Below are 18,955 nucleotides of genomic sequence, written 5' to 3' on the forward strand. Positions count from 1 at the left end.
CCCTGATGGCCACATGTGTGCAGTTGATGACACCCTGCACCCGTGGGAAGCCAGCCAGACTGGCAAAGCAGAGTGCCCGCTCAGTAACAGTGACAAAGTTGATATAATTGGCTGACTTGTCAAACAAGGCATCGGTGACCTGTCTGATGCATCTGTAGGTGGCCGACTGCTAGATGTCGCAAATGTCTGCTGCAGATACCTGGAAGGAGACTGAGCCGAAGAAGTTGAGATCACTGGTGACTTTGACAGCCACTGGTAAGGTGTGTCCACCCGCTCCTCTGGGCTGCAGGTCTTGCTCAAGCAATGTGAAAATGTCTGCAACGACCTGGTGTGATAGCCTGAGCCTCCTTTAGCACTTCTGCTGAATCATATTGAGGAACCTCATCCTCTGCTTGTATACCCTGTGTTGGGGGTATCACCTCCAGTGTGGTGCAGCCCTGCGCTGATGCCCTCTGTCCTGTGCAGAATCAGGTGGGTGAGGAGAAGGTTGGTGGTGCTGTTGTTGATGCTGCTGGTGTGTATGCTGCTGCCAGTGTTGGGGCAGATAGTGGTCCAATTCTGAGAGCCAAATTGAGACAGTATAAATAGCACCCATGCTAATGGAATGGAAGGCAGGTGAAGTAGAGATCAGGGGATCAATCTGTCAATTGAGTGATAGGTTGTAACAATGAGGCGAGACTGGATGGCGACTTTGCTGCAAACATTGCTGCAGCCTATAGAAAGCAAAATGAATGCTGCAAATGTAGCCAGCAACAGCTTCAGCCTGAGGAAAGTGATCAGCTGTGAGGTGGGAGATTTTACAGTATGTTTCATGCTGTCATCTGATCAGCTGGAGCAATGGCCACTCAACTCCTGCCTCAGCCTGACAGACATGGTTCCCGAGCTGCGTGAATCCCGTGGGTGGCCAGGGAAATTTGAAAGTGTAATATATGTGGGAAAGAGAAACCATGAGTTGCTAGTCCATGTGCTAGCTTTATTAGGCCAGAGCGAACTGAGCATGCTCATACTAAACCATGTGACAAATCATGTGATAATACATTACACTACTTTCCCCTTAAAAATATATGTATTCCCCTTTCAAATACAACAAAACCATGGTCCCACCTTTCCCAGCATTACATGTACCACCTAACAAAAACTCCTGGTTTTTTTCTTTTAAATGAACTACAAATCCAGTTTAATAACAAGTTTGCGGAGCCTTCCTGATCTCCTTAAAGAAGGTTTTGTTGTTGAACCAATTTTCGGGTTGTTTTGTTTTAGTTCCGAACTCAAAGATGATCCTGTTTCTATCTCAGATTTGTTTGAACCTGGTACTTCAGTTACTGAAGTCTAAAATGAGTCAAACTCACAGATGTGTTCATGATCAAGTGGTTCAAGATCACATCTTGGTTCATCTCTAGCAGAGATCATTTGATCTACATGAACACTTTGGATGTTGTCACCAATTTCAGCCAAATATCTTTTGGTTCGACCAACCTCTACTATGGTTCCAACATCCCACTTGTGTGAACCTGACTTGCCAGGGGGACTGAGAACAAGAACACACTCATTTTGTCTGAATCTGTGTTCTTTCTGATTGCTGTCATAATAACATTTTTGACTCAACTGTTTCTGTTCAACTCTTGAGGCCAAATTTGATTGAACAAGACTCAATCGTGTTCTCAATCTTCTCTTCATCAAGAGTTCTGCTGGGGTATATCCAGTTGTAGTGTGCAGAGTAGTTCTGTACTTCAGCAAGACATTTGCTAAATGTTGCTTCATGCTGAGCCCCAAACAATCCTGCAACATTTCCTTTTTGAGAACTTATTTTACTGTTCAGACTGACCTTTCAGCAGCTCTGTTGGGACCTGGATGATATGGTGGAACGAAAGTGTGTTTGATACTGCTGTGTCTCCTTGTGTTCTTATACTATAAATAATACAGACACTTTTAGCTCTTTTTAGTTACTGCTTTTACTTGGTGTATTCTTGCCTTGTTTCTGTGCTGCCGCATGGTGCGGAGTGATACAAGATGTCCGACGCTGCACTGTGCACTGCCCGTGCACATTGTGCCACATAGCAATATAACTACACCATACCAAAGTAGTTCCATACCAAAGTAGTTCCATTTAACGATGTGATACTATAACAATGTAACATCCCTCTTTCTCAAAAAAACTAAAACATGAAATTTAACAATTTAAATTAACAAATGTTATATTGTAGGGGGTTTTGCTGTGCCCAATTACAGGGGTCTTTAGTGCCTGTTAATGTATTGGGCCTCTGTCTCCTTTATACCCTTGCAGCTTATGTTAGCCTGCAGGTCGGGTGTCACTAAACACCCTCTAAGGAGATAGAGAACAACAGCTTATAGAGGAGGACTAGAATACGGTGACGACCCGCACAGTTTATACCTAATCTGCGGGCTACTCCTGAGCCCAAGCCTCCTATAGTCCTCTCTCTTTTTCCCTAGCCTGCTGTTCCCTTGTTTGGCGGGTTCGAAGCGCCCTAATGCCCCTATCTGGTTCTAACTCCAGAATTTGGAAGGAGAACGATGCACTTTAAATAGACACTCGGAGACAAGTAGTCCTTGGAAAAAACAGGTGACAACCAATTTTATTTGGCTCTACCACAAACGTAATAAACACACACACTCTATAACTATAAATAAAATATGGGAGAGAACGGACATAACGAAAATGTTTTACACTGTTTTAACTTTACCAAGTCCAATCCCACCAACTCACTTTCCTACCTAGACTAGACTGACAGTTGCAGGCCCTTGGATTATACTCACAGCCTATTTTGAGTGTGGTTGTTGGGTTGTTGCTGTTGTTGGTTGGTTTGTGCTTGATGGAAAAGGCTCCCAAAATAGCAGGAGTGAATGCCGTCTTCCACAGCCACTTCTGTCGTTGGTGTCTTCTTGTTGATGTCCCCGGGACGGGAGTCGGTATACGGTGCGGTTTCTTGCGGTGATGTTGCGCCGTCTGGTAGCGGAGTAAACTTTCAGTATGCCGATTGAGTCTGGGGCCTGATGGTGGATCTTCTCATCAGCGTGGTTGGAGTTCTTTAGATGGTAGTTTGCCCCAGCTCGTCTCTCCCTCAGCTTCTTAACTCGCTCTCCTGCTCTTTCTTCTGGTCTTCTAATAATCTCTTGGTTCTGTATTTTATACCCAATTCTATTTCGGCCTCTTCGCGCCCAATTAAATTGGTGTTTACAAGTGTGAGGGCAGGGGTATTGTTTTGAGTGCACATCGGCTCCTCCAAGTCTGCTGTCCCATTGTGTCAGTCCTGGGACTTGATTATTTTGGGCCACCTCTTAACTGTAGTGATCCCAAAACTATTGTCCCTAGTCCGAGTTGATTAAGGTGATGATGTCCTGTACTCATAGCTCGATTAGGGGTGAGTCACATATTCAAACCTGGGCCGGGTAGTCCCCATTGGCCGGGGATTTCCTTGCTTCAGGCCTGACTCAGTCCCCTGATTGGCCTTTGAGAATGCACTTTGTTTCGATTGGCCGACATCTATGGCTCGCTTCTGAGCCACAGTCCCCTGTATTCAGATATCCCAGCTTGCTTTTCGGGACCACTGCATTGGCCGAAACTGTTGGTTTTAAACTGTATAAGGCAATCCAATTTTGGTCACCTTGCCCTTAGAAGGCTCCAATAAAACGTGGTTGTGGATTTTCAAACCCTACAGTCCCCCATCTTGACACAACCGGATATAGCTGGGATGTGTCAATTGACATGTAAGAAAATCCAAAGGCCTACCAAGTGTCAGTCATCCCCGTTGTTTACTCTAATTAATAACTCTTACAAAGTTAGTGTGTACAAAACAATATAATTTTCCTTGAAGAAAAAGGTACAATAATCATATCCCCTTTCAGGTATACATCAAAACAAGGTACTACATTTTTCCATTACATAGAGCATAACAAATACCCCATGCCGCATGTGTTCCTTGCGTCCTTTCCTGCAAAGTTGTACAGCTTTCACCCTATCCATCCGTGATGGTGTAAGTTCGTACAACTTTGCCGTATATAAGTTTTGACAGCTTACGTAGTGCATGGTATTAGCCAGCTTCCGGGTGCGAGTAGTGCTGCGATACAGTGCATCAGAATGGTCCTTTGTTTCTGACGAGGAAAGAATACCTGGAAACAAAAGGGCACTCTTCTCATGGTTATACTGGGCTGTCCTTCTGTTGCTGCTTGTTGAATAATTTCAGATACCGGTGTGCTTTGAGGGCTCTTCTGGCTTTGCAGGTGTTTATAGTGAGATACACTACAATGACCAGTTGTACAATTACCAGCGTGTGGGAGGCCATGCGAAGCCCGACAGGGATATCTACCCTCGTTCCCCATTCCCACCACGCGGGTGACTGTATGTCTGCGATCCCAAGAGCTATGTCTTTGTTTTTCTGTTCAAGGGTGAAGTAATGTTTTTGACTGAGGTCCACTGCCTTCAATAAGGCAGTGAGTTTCTCAGGTAAGAGTGGGATAGAGTACCCAAACCGGGCAACATAGTTCTGCAAGTCACTTACATTGTGCTGTACCGTGAGGTGAATTGTGGAGGGTTCCGGGATTGGAATGATCCTTTCCTGGGCCACTTGAACTTCTGCCCTAGGTTTAAAGCAAAAGCTGCTGTCCGGTATATCACACCACTCACTCGGGCCGTGCCTATACCGGTGGGCAGTCGTGGCAACACAATATGTCCCACCACCCACATATGCTATCTGTGGAGGTACATGGCCAGGTGCCATTACCTCCATTGTGCAATTTATAGGTTCTGCCCCAGCAGTGCTAAACCCGCATTGTGACCTCCTGAAGGCGTTCAAGTGCTGGGGACACAGTATCACCTGTGCTCCCCGGCTACGGCAACCAGACAGGTCAGTACCCGTCACTGTGTGCTCCCACACAATGACATAGGGTGGGACCGTTGCGAAACGGACGTGTACCCCCCCACGAATGACCTCGACATTCTCCACACGATACAGGGGTGCTGGTTTGGCGGATGACCCCATCACTGGCATTCGCACAACCACACCCATAATAGTGTGGTTGGATTTCCCACAGTCAACCGGGACAGGATAGGCCTCCGACGCCACTCGGAGCTGGCATGGGCTGAGGGTGTGGCTATAGGGGTGCAGTGTCTCCAGGTGCTGGTTGCTGAACCAGGAGGGGACCCGACCTTGCCTAAGGTCTTCCAAGTTACTGCGGCCCTCTCCCAGCAACCAGGCCCCATAGAGCACACACACCTCATTCTGTGCCGCCTGATCGGAGGCCAGCCGGTCCTCCTTAATCAAGGTGTTTATTGTCCGAGCATGAGCCTCTAGCTGGGCGACAATCTCCTTCAGATGCACTGTCATAGCCACCCCCTCGTGAAGCGTGGAGCCCAAAACATCATTCTCCTTCCCTAGGATGCTGCGCAGCTGAGACTTTAGCCCATTAATCTGTAGGGCCAGCTGCACATCATCCAGGCTGTTCATAACTGAGGCCCCGGTATTAAACCCAGTGAAAACATCGTTCAAAACCCCCCTGCGCTGTCTGCCCCTCTCGGTCGTGTCTTCTTTTGTGTACAGGTCTGCCACACTGATGTCCCCGAAGTCCAGCTCATAGAAGCTTCGGAACATGTCCCTCAGCAGAGCCTGATACAGCAACTCGGTTTTCCGGGGGCAGAACGCAGGTAGGCGAACTTCTGTTAGGTTAAGGACCACAGATGCAACTGCATAGTGCACTCCCTGGTACACTAACTTACCCGTCGGTACTAATACCAACCCATTCCCAGGTCCCCTAGTGGTGGTCGGACATCCGTGGGCGTCAGTGTGTTTGGGCGTGGGTAGGGGTTTCCTCACCTGAGCCAGGAGCTCGGTGGCATTGATGGGCACTCGGATGCGAGGGGTGACGCAAGCTTCCCCGCTTCTATCCCACTCCAACCCGTACCCTGTGTCCTGCCACCACCTGGCAAAGGCGATGGACAGCCCCGCTGGGCATACTTGGGCTGATCCCCATAGGCATACGTACATCCCTTCGTCGTAGGCCCACCATTTTTCCCAACACACTGTGACTTCCCCCGGTGACCCCGTGATGGTCCGGTAGGTATCGTTGCTCAGACGTTCCCAGTCTGAGCTCCTGTCCTCGATGTCCGTGCTCAATTTCCTGAGCCACCACCAGCGTCCTAAAGGTATGTCCCCCTTACACGTCAAACACACCCTTTTCCCCTCTGTCACCCTAACCCGGGAAGTGGCCACCTCAATGTTCGGAGAGGGGATGGAGGCCTCTCCATAAGTAAAGCTCTTGTGGCTCGAATACCGGGTGGAATTTGAGCCCAACCACCCAGGCCATCTTCCCTCGTGGAAGTAGGTGGCCTGGTCTTCTGCCTCCATGATCCCTTCTCCCGTAGTTACGGTTGGCGCCCTGCCCCCGGAACACCCGTACGCCAGGGACTCCTCGCTGTCCCCTCGGCGTCCGGCGCAGGTCCCCAGGTAGGTGAGTATCATCACAATGGTCCGGAGCATCTTCTGGAACACAAATTGAAAAACACAGTCTTGCCTGAGACTTCTTCAGGCTCGACTGGAGTAGCACCAAGTTTTGTTTTCCTTGCTTAACCAAAACACCCTCACCTCACTGTGAAATCACCCCAACTATCTTTCAAAAATAAAACGATAAGTGCTATGTACAATGCCACCCGTCTCCGGGTGGCCAGGTCAGTCTCTGTAACTGCCTCCCCTTTCCTGGTCATCCTGTCGACCTTGCCCAGGGGATCGAGATACCCCCTTTCGTAGGGCTTGCAGGAGGACCTCCTTCAACTGTCCCCCTATGTCTGGTGCTCGTTCTGGGGATTGTGATGGGGACTTACCCCTCACAGTACAGAGTTTACCCTTCTAGCGCTTCCTCTGTTTTTGAACCCTTGTATTCGGGGAAGGATACACGGGGGACCAAGTCACCCTGGGTCGGACCGCCCGGGAGCTACGCCTCACCGGCGGTACAAAGTCCCACATCATGGGCAGTATCCCTTCGTCCTCCCACTGATCCTCCCCTTCCTTTGCTTTTCCGGTTACTATGCTTAACACAATTCCCTTCTCTGCTGCGTGCCGTAGGGCTTCCTTCGGCTGCGCGTTGGTTTCACACTGAGCTCCAGCCTCCCTGTGACCTTGACTTTGAACTTCCTGTCTATCCTTCCTGCCTGTCTGTCAAGTGGTGTGATGTCTCCGCAGTGGCAGAGGACCATCCCGGGCGGCACAGCCTTCGAGGGCTCCAATAAAACGTGGTTGTGGATTTTCAAACCCTACAATATCTAAACTATTATTATCAACTACAAAGAATCGTGAGTTTTTTTTTTCGCAATATCGCTCAGGTGGTTGGATGTTGTCCCTCCATCTTGTGGATTTGGTGGTGACCATTCCTCTCTGCGGTGTTTTGGTGCGTTCCATTCTCATTGTTGTTGTTGCTGTCACCTTTGGAATTGGAGTGTGCATGCTCATGGTTGTTTGATTTGTAGCGCTTTTTTCTGGTGTTGTACTGCTTGTGGTAGCTGGTGTTGTCAATGTTGCTGATGTTGTCTGCTGCTTATCCAGTTCAGGTGAAGGTCTGATGTGGAGTCTGTTCCATCTGTATTGGTTACCAGATTCAGTCTCTACGAAGTAGGATCTTGGAGTATCAGCTTTTCCAATGACCTTGGCTGGATTCCAGGTATTTAACACCGGGTCTCGCACATGCACTGATTGTCCATTCAGCAATTCTGGTAGCGTCTTTGCATGTTTATCGTAATGCTTGCTTCCTACGATTTATGCTTCTGCCAGTTTTTGTCTGAAGTCCTCCTGGTCCTGGGGAGGATGGATTTTTGCTGGAAGTGTAGTCTTAAACTTCCTCCCATTCAGCAATTCCGCAGGTGAGTTCATGTCTGCTTTCAGTGGTGTTGATCTGAGTGATAGGAGGGCAAGGTCTTGGTCTTCCCCCATCTCACTACTTTTGATGAGAGTTCTCTTGACAGTCTGGATCTGTCTTTTGATAAACCCGTGTCCCCTTGAGAAATGTGGGGATGAGGTTACTATTTTGAACCCATACTTTTCTGCCAGAGCTCTGAATTCACTCGATGTGAACTGGGTTCCATTGTCACAGATTACCTTTTCCGGGATTCCTTGTTCAGCAAACAAGCTCTTTGCAATCCTGTTGGTAGTTGTGGCTCTCAAGTCTTTCATCCTTTTCACAAAAGGAAACTTGGAATAGTAATCTGCCACTATGAGATACCATTCTTGATTGCACATGAAGAGATCTGCACCAACAGTGTGCCATGGTCTTGACGGTATTTCACTAGGTATCATCTCCTCTTTCTGTTGTGCATTTCTGTATTTCTGGCATATACCACATGCCAGAGACCATCTGTTCGATATTTTTGTACATGCCTATCCAGTATACAGTTGATCTGGCTCTCAGCTTGCATTTCTCCATTCCCATGTGGCCTTCATGTATGAGATGGAGAAGTTGTGTCTGCATCGTCTTTGGCACGATGATCTTCGATCCAGCAAGGAGAATACTGTCTTCTGCAATATCGTCTTTAATCGTCCAGTATTGACGAATTGCCGCCTGTACCTGCTGGATTCTCTCCGGCCACCCCTGTATTACTTGTTGTGTGAGTAGTTGCAACTCCTCATCTTTGCTAGTCTCATCTCTGATTTGACTGAGCTTTGTAGGGGTAACAGGTGGTGGATTTTTACTTTTAGGCCCTCCACCTCATGTTTCCCATATGGTGATAATCGAGACAATGCATCTGCTAGCACCATTTCCTTTCCTGGCTTATATTTAAGCATGAAGTCATAGCTTTGGATCCTTAGAAGTAGTCTTTGCAGTCTTGCAGGCGCTTTGCACAGATTCTTCTTATAGATCTGTTCTAGTGGACAATGGTCACTCTCTATTGTAAATCGCCTGCTATATAGGTATGTATGGAATTTCTCGCATCTGTACACTACTGCTAATAGTTCTCTTTCTATGTTGGCGTATCTCATCTCGGCTGACGTCAAGGCCTTTGATGCGAAAGCTATCGGCTTTCCTTCCTGCAACAGAGCTGCCCCTAGTCCTCTGGTAGAAGTGTCTACTTGAAGAGTGACTGGTTTTCTTCTGTCATAATATGACAGACTTGTTTCTTTGCACAACAGTTCTTTAAGTTGTTTGAAATTCCTTTCGTGTGATTCAGACCACTGGTATTCGGCGTCTTCTTTCAATAGCTCTCTGAGATTTGTTGTATGTTCCGACATGTGTGGGTTGAAAGAACTCATGTATTGGACCAAGCCGAGGTAACTCCTCAGCTCTTTCTTGTCTTTGGGTGGTTTCATTTCAGCAATCGCTGCAATCTTCTCTGGATTTGGCTTGACTCCCTCTGGTGTATAAATCATACCGAAGAATTGGCATTCGTTGACTTTAACTATGCACTTATCTGCATTTAACTTGATGCCAGCCTTCCTGGTACTCTCCATGGCCTCATGTAGGTGCATGTCATGGTCTCTTTCATCTGCTCCATAGATCTGAACAGCGTCGGCGGGAATCCTGAGCGACAGAGCGGGGTATAAAAGGCCCCAGAGACCAGATAAGGCCTCACAGCATCGGCGGGAATCCTGAGCGGCAGAGCAGGGCTATAAAAGTCCCCAGAGACCAGGTAAGGCCTCACAGCATCGGCGGGAAACGTGAGCAGCAGAGCGGGGTATAAAAGTCCCCAGAGACCAGGTAAGGCCTCACAGCGTCGGCGGGAAACCTGAGCGGCAGAGCAGGATATAAAAGTCCCAGAGACCAGGTAAGGCCTCACAGCGTCGGCGGGAATCCTGAGCGGCAGAGCGGGGCTATAAAAGTCCCAGAGACCAGGTAAGGCCTCAGTACGTCGGCGGGAATCCTGAGCGGCAGAGCGGGGCTATAAAAGTCCCAGAGACCAGGTAAGGCCTCAGTGCGTCGGCGGGAATCCTGAGCGTCAGAGCAGGGCTATAAAAGTCCCAGAGACCAGGTAAGGCCTCACAGCATCGGCGGGAATCCTGAGCGGCAGAGCGGGGTATAAAAGTCCCCAGAGACCCAGGTAAGGCCTCACAGCGTCAGCAGGAATCTCGAGCGGCAGAGCGGGGTATAAAAGTCCCAGAGACCAGGTAAGGCCTCACAGCGTCAGCAGGAATCTCGAGCGGCAGAGCGGGGTATAAAAGTCCCCAGAGACCCAGGTAAGGCCTCACAGCGTCAGCAGGAATCTCGAGCGGCAGAGCGGGGTATAAAAGTCCCAGAGACCAGGTAAGGCCTCACAGCGTCAGCAGGAATCTCGAGCGGCAGAGCGGGGCTATAAAAGTCCCAGAGACCAGGTAAGGCGTACCAGTCTCCAGTCTGGAAGGAGAGAGGTAAAAAGTAATCCAAGTGTGACATCACCAGAAAATGGGTAAGTGATTGGTTGGTAAGTATTTCTCCCTTTTAAGCTTAAATCTCTTTGGTTTATAGTTTCTAAGGTGTGATATTCACCATCTAGAATCGGGGCAGAGGATATTTAAGAATAATAATGAATTTAATTAATTACATAGAATGGGAGATCAGGTGATGTGTTGCTGCTGCAATATGTGGGAGCTGGTGAACACCATTGATGCTCACGGTGATCACATTTGCAGTAAGTGTTGGCTGCTCGAGGAACTCCGGCTCCGTGTTGAAGAGCTGGAGTCCGAGCTTCAAACACTGAGACACATCAGGGAGGGGGAGAGTTACCTGGACTCTGTGTATCACGAGGTAGTCACACCAATTAGATTAATTAATTCAGATGTAGTCCATGGCCAGGGTCAGGATGGTGTGACAGAAGTGAGGCATGTACGGGGATCCAGGAGGTAGTGTTGGAGGAGCCGCAGCCCTTGCACTTGTCCAACAGGTTTGAGGCTCTTACTCCCTGTGGGGACAGGAGCAGGGACTGCAGGGAGGATGAGCAACCTGGCCACAGCACCGTGGAGCAGGGGGCCATTCAAGTGGGGGGAGTTAAAAGAAATGTTGTAGTGGTAGGGGATAGTATCGTTAGGGGGATAGATAGAGTTCTTTGCAGCCGAGAGCGAGAGTCCCGAAGGCTGTGTTGCCTGCCCGGTGCCAGGGTTAAGGACATCTCCTCTGGACTGGAGAGAAACTTGGAGTGGGAGGGGGAGGATCCAGTTCTCGTGGTCCATGTTGGTACCAACGACATAGCTGGGACAAGGAAGGAGGTTCTGCTGAGGGAGTTTGAGCAGCTAGGGGCCAAATTAAAAAGCAGAACCACAAGGGTAATAATCTCTGGATTATTACCTGAGCCACGAGCGAATTTGGCTAGGACAAATAAAATTAGAGAGTTAAGTGCCTGGCTCAAAGACAGGTGTGGGAGAAATGGGTTTTGCTTCCTGGGACACTGGCACCAGTACTGGGGCAGGATGGAGCTGTTCCATTGGGATGGGCTTCACTTGGCCAGTGCTGGGACTAGAGTCCTAGCGGATCATATAACTAGGGCTGTAGAGAAGGCTTTAAACTAACTAGTGGGGGGGAGGTTCCTAGAGAGCAAATAATAAAAATGACAACAGAGAAGGTCATAGACTTAGGTAGCAGTGGGGAAATTAAAAACCAGAGCGCGTCAGGAAGGGGCAGAAGGTATGGAGTAAAAGGTAAAGTAATAAAAAGGGCAAAAGCAGGAACTAAGTGTCACAAAACATCCTTGAAAGTTCTCTATCTGAATGCACGTAGCATTCGTAACAAAATAGATGAGTTAATGGCACAAATAACTACATATGGGTATGATCTTGTGGCCATTACAGAAACATGGCTGCAGGGTGACAATGCCTGGGAATTAAACATACCAGGTTATTTAACGATCAGGAAGGACAGGCAGGAAGGAAGGGGAGGTGGGGTGGCTATGTTAATAAAGGAAGGAATCACTGTAATGCAGAGAAATGATATTGGGTCAAAAGATCAGGATAATGAAACAGTTTGGGTGGAGGTAAGGAATAATAAGGGGAAAAAAACACTAGTGGGCGTGGTCTATAGGCCTCCGAACAGTGGCAACTCTGTTGGACGGAGTATCAATCAGGAAATAGTTGAGGCTTGTAATAAGGGAACATCTATAATTATGGGGGATTTTAATTATCATATTAATTGGACAAATCAAATTGGGCAGGGCAGCCTTGAGGATGAGTTCATTGAGTGTATTAGGGATGGGTTTCTTGAGCAGTATGTAACTGAACCAACCAGGGGGCAAGCAACCTTAGATCTGGTCCTGTGTAACGAGACGGGATTAATTAAAAATGTCCTAGTAAAGGATCCCCTTAGAATGAGTGACCATAACATGGTTGAATTCCATATTCAATTAGAGGGTGAGAAGGTTGGATCTCAAACAAGCGTGCTAAGCTTGAATAAAGGAGACTATGAAGGAATGAGAGCGGAATTGAGTAGAGTGGATTGGGAAAATAGATTAAAGGGTAAGACGGTACATGATCAGTGCTGTACATTTAAGGAGTTATTTTACAACTTACAAAAAAAATATATTCCGCTGAGAAGAAAAGGGTGTAAAAGAAAATACAGCCATCCGTGGCTACGTAAAGAAATTAAGGATAGTATTCGACTAAAAACAAGGGCATATAAGGTAGCCAAATCTAGTGGGAGGATAGAGGATTGGGAAAACTTTAAAAGACAGCAAAAAATAACAAAAAGATTGATTAAGATAGGGAAGATAGATTATGAAAGTAAATTAGCAAAAAATATAAAAACAGATAGTAAGAGTTTTTATAGTTATATCAAAAGAAAAAGGGTGGCTAAAGTAAATGTTGGTCCCTTAGAGGATGAGACCGGGAAATTAATGGTGGGAAATATGGAGATGGCAAAAACACTGAATGAATATTTTACATCAGTCTTTACAGTAGAAGACACTAAGAATATCCCAGCACTGGACAAACAGGGGGCTAAAGGGGGGGGGTAGGAGCTAAACACGATTAAAATCACTAAGGAAGTGGTACTCGGTAAAATAATGGGACTCAAGGCGGATAAATTACCTGAACCTGATGGCTTACATCCTAGGGTCTTGAGGGAAGTGGCGGTAGGGATTGTGGATGCATTGGTAATAATTTTCCAAAACTCCCTGGACTCGGCAAAGGTCCCGGCAGACTGGAAAACTGCTAATGTAACACCCTTATTTAAAAAGGGCAGTAGACAGAAGGCTGGAAACCATAGACCGGTTAGCCTAACATCTGTGGTAGGTAAAATTTTGGAGTCCATTATTAAGGAGACAGTAACAGGACATTTGGATAATCATAATTTAATAGGACAAAGTCAGCATGGTTTTATGAAGGGGAGGTCATGTTTGACAAATTTGCTGGAGTTCTTTGAGGAAGTAACTTATAGGGTGGATAAAGGGGAACCAGTGGACGTAGTGTATTTAGACTTCCAAAAGGCATTTGACAAGGTGCTACACAAAAGATTATTGCTTAAGATAAAAAATCACGGGATTGGGGGTAACATTCTGGCATGGATAGAGGATTGGCTATCTAACAGAAGGCAGATAGTTGGGATAAATGGTTCATTCTCAGACTGGCAATCAGTAACTAGTGGTGTTCCGCAGGGGTGAGTGCTGGGTCCCCAACTCTTTACAGTCTATATTAACGATTTGGAGGAGGGGACCGAGTGTAACATATCAAAGTTTGCAGATGATACTAAGATGGGAGGGAAAGTAGTGAGTGAGGAGGACATAAAAAACCTGCAAGGGGACATCGACAGGCTAAGTAGGTGGGCAGAGATTTGGCAGATGGAATACAATACTGGAAAGTGTGAGGTTATGCACTTTGGCAGGAAAAATCGTAGAGCAAGTTATTATCTTAATGGCAAGAAACTGGAAAGTACTGAAGTACAAAGTGATCTGGGGGTCCTGGTGCACGAAACTTAAAAGGTTAGTATGCAGGTGCAGCAAGTGATTAAGAAGGCCAATGGAATGTTGGCTTTCATTGCTAGGGGGATAGAATATAAAAATAGGGAGGTATTGCTTCAGTTGTACAAGGTATTGGTGAGACCACACCTGGAATACTGCGTACAGTTTTGGTGTCCATACTTAAGAAAGGACATACTTGCTCTCGAGTCAGTACAAAGAAGGTTCACTCGGTTAATCCCGCAGATGAGGGGATGGACATATGAGGAGAGGTTGAGTAGATTGGGACTTACTTATTGGAGTTCAGAAGAATGAGAGGCGATCTTATTGAAACATATAAGATTGTGAAGGGGTTGGATCGGGTGGCTGCGGGGAAGATGTTCCCGATAATGGGTGAAACTAGAATTAGGGGGCATAGTCTTAGAATAAGGGGCTGCTCTTTCAAAACTGAGATGAGGAGGAACTACTTCACTCAGAGGTGGGTAGGTCCATGGAATATGCTGCCCCAAAAAGCTGTAGAAGCTACATCATTACATAAATTTAAAACAGAAGTAGACAGTTTCCTAGAAGTAAAGGGAATTAAGGGTTACGGGGAGCAGGCAGGAATTTGGACATGAGTCTAGGTTCGGATCGGTCATGGCCCTGTGGGTAGCAGAGCGGGCCCAGGGGGCGTGTAGCCTGATCCTGCTCCTATTTCGTGTGTCTAATTCTGTTAGATTCAGGAGATGGTTCTGTGTTAGTGGATTGGCGATTAGGATCAGCTCAGCCATGATCTTATTGAATGGCGGAGCAGGCTCGAGGGGCCGATTGGCCTACTCCTGCTCCTATGTCTTATGTTCTTATGTTCTTATCATCAGCTTTTCCAATACTCCTTCACAGCCTCTGTATGTCTCATCTATTTTCTGTTGAAAGATATATTGACTGACCTTTAGCCCGAATGGTAGCCGCAGGAATTTGTAATGCCCAAATTGTGTGTTTAATGTTGTCATTGTTGTTGATTCCTCATCCAACTTCACGTTCCAATATCCATTTCTGGCATCTAGTTTTGAGAGAACCTTGGCTCCTGCCAGTGATGGCGTAATCTCCTCTAGCGTTGGGGTGGGATAGTGGTCCCTCTTTATCGCCTGGTTTAGATCTTTGGGGCCCAAACATATTCTGAGATGCCTGTTTGGCTTTTCTCGTACCACAATTGAGTTTACCCAGTCTGTGGGTTCAGTGACCTTTACGATCACTCCCATTTCTTCCATCTCCTTTAGCTCTCTTTCAAGCTTTGTCTTCAGCTCGATGGATACTTTTTGTGGAGCATGGATAACGGACTTTACCTCTGGATTGATGGTGATGTGGTATTGGAAATCTCCAAAACATCCCACTGTATCATCGAAACATTCCGGATACATGTCTATCAAGTCTTTTTTACTCTTGATTTGGGGCGGTTCTCCAGTGGGGTGTTGCTGTCTATCTTCTGTGGCATTTCTGTCAGCTCGTGATGCACTGAGATCAATCACAACTCCTCGCAGCTGTTTAATCGCAGGATCGCTGGCCCCTCAGTGTCGGTGACATAGAACATGCAGTTGATGTTCTTTCTTTTATGTGTCCCTTTTGATAAAGGTTATTCCGAGTTGTTTAATCTCACTCCCCCAGTATGCTGTCAGCGTGACATTACTTGCCTTTAAACAACCATTTTTCGGGTAGCCATCTTCTCTCAGGTTTTCGGGAAAGATCTGCTGGTACAGTCTCAATGGGACAATGTTGCTCTAAGCCCCTGTGTCCAGCTTCACCTTTAAGTTGATGGTTTTGGGCCGACCTTTGACCTTTTTTTTGATTTGGATGATGGAGTGCAATTCTCTCCTCGGAGTATTTTCCGCTCTGGACATCTCGTGAAGCTGTATCTTTATGGTTTCGATGTTTAGTGCATTGTCGTGATCATCATCATCATCCTGCTCATCCATGGCATGGATATTGTGTTTCTTTCTCTGGTTCTGCTGTCTGCCCTTGTTTTTGATGTATGTTCCTTCTTACCTCATTCTACACCTCTTTTCCCAGTGGTTTAGTTTGCCTCATGCATTGCAGCTTGTTCTATATGCTGGACATTTCCTCTTGTCTGTGTAATCGTGCGGTCTTCCACAATTTCTGCACATGTTTCCCCCATTGTCATGTGCATGTCTTTGTGTGTTGTACTTTTCTCTCACTGCATCCACTCTGTTGTCCGTCTCAGAAGCCGTCCGCATGTCAGCTGTTTGAGAAATCAGCGTTTTCATTTGCTGCTTCATGGCTTCATGAGCTCTCGCAGTATCTACAGCCTGTTATTCCGAGCTTTTCTTTTCCTATCAGGGCTTTTTGTACCTCTACATGCGCTGACCCCCATATTAGCTGGTCCACAAGCCTTTCTTCCATTTCCTTAAATTTACACTTGCTGGCTTCATTTTTCAGCCTTGTCAGGAAATTGTCAGCTGTTTCACCGGGTTCCTGTCTTAGACTCTGGAATTTGTATCTGTGTATACGGTGATTGGATTTAGGCTCTAGATGGTTGCTGAATTTATCAAAAATTGTCGCAGGGTTTTCCTTTTCCTCTTCAGTCAAACTCCAGCTATTATACAAATCTAGACCTTTTTCTCCTGTCCACAACAGAATGTAACTAACCTTTTCCTCGTTGGTAGCGCCCTTTAGGCAGCTTTTGAATGTAAGCTCACATTTCTGTTTGAACTTGCGGAATGCTTCTACTATATCGTCGGCTTCCCAGTTCATGAGGGGTTGCATTTGCACAGTCGTCATTTTAGTTTCCCGTACGATTCACACTCAAATCACCGCAGACATCGGCACTCACAATCAGCTCATAAAATCACTTTTCGTCTTATTCGTAGTTCGTATCGCACAATTTTGTACTCACTTATACCGCTGCCACCATGCTGTGTCTCCTTGTGTTCTTATACTATAAATAATACAGACACTTTTAGCTCATTTTAGTTACTGCTTTTACTTGGTGTATTCTTGCCTTGTTTCTGTGCTGCCGCATGGTGCAGAGTGATACAAGATGTCCGACGCTGCACTGTGCACTGCCCGTGCACAGTGTGCCACATAGCAATATAACTACACCATACCAAAGTAGTTCCATACCAAAGTAGTTCCATTTAACGATGTGATACTATAACAATGTAACAAATACCATTCCATTTCATGAATTCTTGGAATAGAACAGAATGGAACTGAGGGACATTGTCAGAAATAAGCTCTTCAGGTAAGCCATGACATGCAAATATAGACCTCAAATCATCTATGGTACTTTCAGTTGTAGTATTTGAACCCATGTGTTTCACTTCAATCCACTTTGAGTGACTATCTACAAGTACCAGGAAAGAATCATTTGCTTTCTCACAGAAGTCTACATGTACTCTCTGAAAAGGTCTATTGGCCATGAGCAGGGGTTTAGTGGAGTTTTGGGTGGTTTGTTTCTGCAATTTTGGCAAATACTGCATTTGCTGACAAGTGATTCAAGATCACTGTCCAATCCAGGCCAGTAAACAAAGCTTCTTGCAATTGATTTCATACTGATGATCCCTGGATGTTCAGTGTGAATTTCGGCTAGAATTCTCTCTCAAAGAAGTAGGTACCAGCACTCTTTTTCCCCACTCAATACAACCTTGCTCACAAGACAATTCAGTACAATGGTTAGGGAATGGTTTCAATTCTGTGCCCATACACTGATCAGTCCATCCATTCAAGGTGTTTTCATACACTCTTTTCAGTACTGAGTGCTTTTGAGTCTCATCTGCAATCTCAGTTGCATTCACAGGAATGCCTTTGTCAACTGCACCTAGCATGAAATGTTCACCTTCACTCCCAACAAATGAGTCCTCACATAGAAACCTGAACAAGGCATATGCGATTGCATTTTGCTTTGAAGTGCAATATTCAATCATGTAGTCATATTGTGACAACAACATGAATCAATGTTGCAGTCTCGATGCAGCCATTGCAGGGATGGCAGATTTGGGCCCCAATATTGCTAGGAACGGTTTATGATTGGTTATCAGGGTAAACTTCCTGCCGATCAGGAACTGTTGGAATTTCTTGATTCCAAACACCATGGCGAGTGCTTCCATTTCAATTTGCACGTAGTTTCTTTTGCTCTTTGTGAGGGTTCGCGATGCGAAAGTGATTAGTTTCTCTTGGCCGTCATCCATTACATAGCTTATGACAGCTCCAACACCATAACTGGAAGCATCACACACTAACTTAATTTTGTGTAGTGCACAAGTAGAGCATCGCATAGAGAGACTTCTCTTAATAAGCGTTGTAAGCTTCCTGATGCGCTCTCGTCCACTTCCACTGGGCATCATTCTTGAGTTCGTGCAATGGAGCTAACATGGTCGCTAACTCAGGTAGGAAAGTGTGTAGTACTGGACCATTCCACGTAAACATCTTAATTCAGACACGTTGGACTGGATTTTGCCAGCACTCAGAGGGCGGGTTTGGAGGCAGTTCCGCTGTCAAAATAGCAAAGATTGACAGCAGGTAGGAAACCCGCTGTCCATCCGCCTCCATGCGAGTCTCCCAGGTGTCGGGTCTGTCTGCACAGAACTGAATCGACACCAAGCGGCGGGGGAGACAACTTAGATCATTAAACGGCTTCTTAATGCTATTTTGAGGTGACCTTGCAACTTTACGTGCTCCCACACGGGTTACCCGCTGCTCGAGGAACCCGCCAGCTCACCCTGTCGTGAGTTGAGTCTGCTTTGATGTATCTGAGAAGCTGACAGCTGCAGAAGTGGTACAAAGGATGCCATGTTGCAGATGGTCAGTTTCAGAGCTCAGAAACTGTTGGTTGCCGCAGCTGCATTTGTAAGACATATAGAGATTCCTTTAGCTTGCAAGTATTTAGAGCCAACTGTATAACCAGTGCCACCTCATTGGAACATCCTCTCTCACCATTGACAGATTGCTTCTGTCACCTCACCTGCAGCTGCCAGTTATTGCAGCAAAATTGGTGCCCTTGGAAAAAAACACACCTTGGTCCTCCGAATCCTTGCACGAGCAGCCCCAACACCAACATCACCAGGCATACCAACATCACCAACAATATCACCAACCTTCTCCGCCATCACCTGA

The 18,955-nt window shown here is 46.5% G+C and overlaps 1 protein-coding gene across 1 annotated transcript in view; it reads right to left on the reverse strand.

Moving 5' to 3' along the window:
* The window catches only part of LOC147123177 (uncharacterized), a 140,034-nt gene extending 134,428 nt beyond the window's left edge, over window positions 1-5,606 (reverse strand). Inside the window, exon 1 of the mRNA XM_085965538.1 lies at window positions 4,269-5,606. Within this exon, the coding sequence (XP_085821664.1) occupies window positions 4,269-5,606 (1,338 nt within the window). The remainder of the gene's footprint in view (window positions 1-4,268) is intronic.
* Between the last annotated feature and the right edge of the window lie 13,349 nt (window positions 5,607-18,955).

This window comes from Somniosus microcephalus, chromosome 2 (assembly GCF_052327205.1).
Source record: "Somniosus microcephalus isolate GS21.2 chromosome 2, FLI_Smic_1.0, whole genome shotgun sequence".
NCBI lineage: Eukaryota > Metazoa > Chordata > Chondrichthyes > Squaliformes > Somniosidae > Somniosus > Somniosus microcephalus.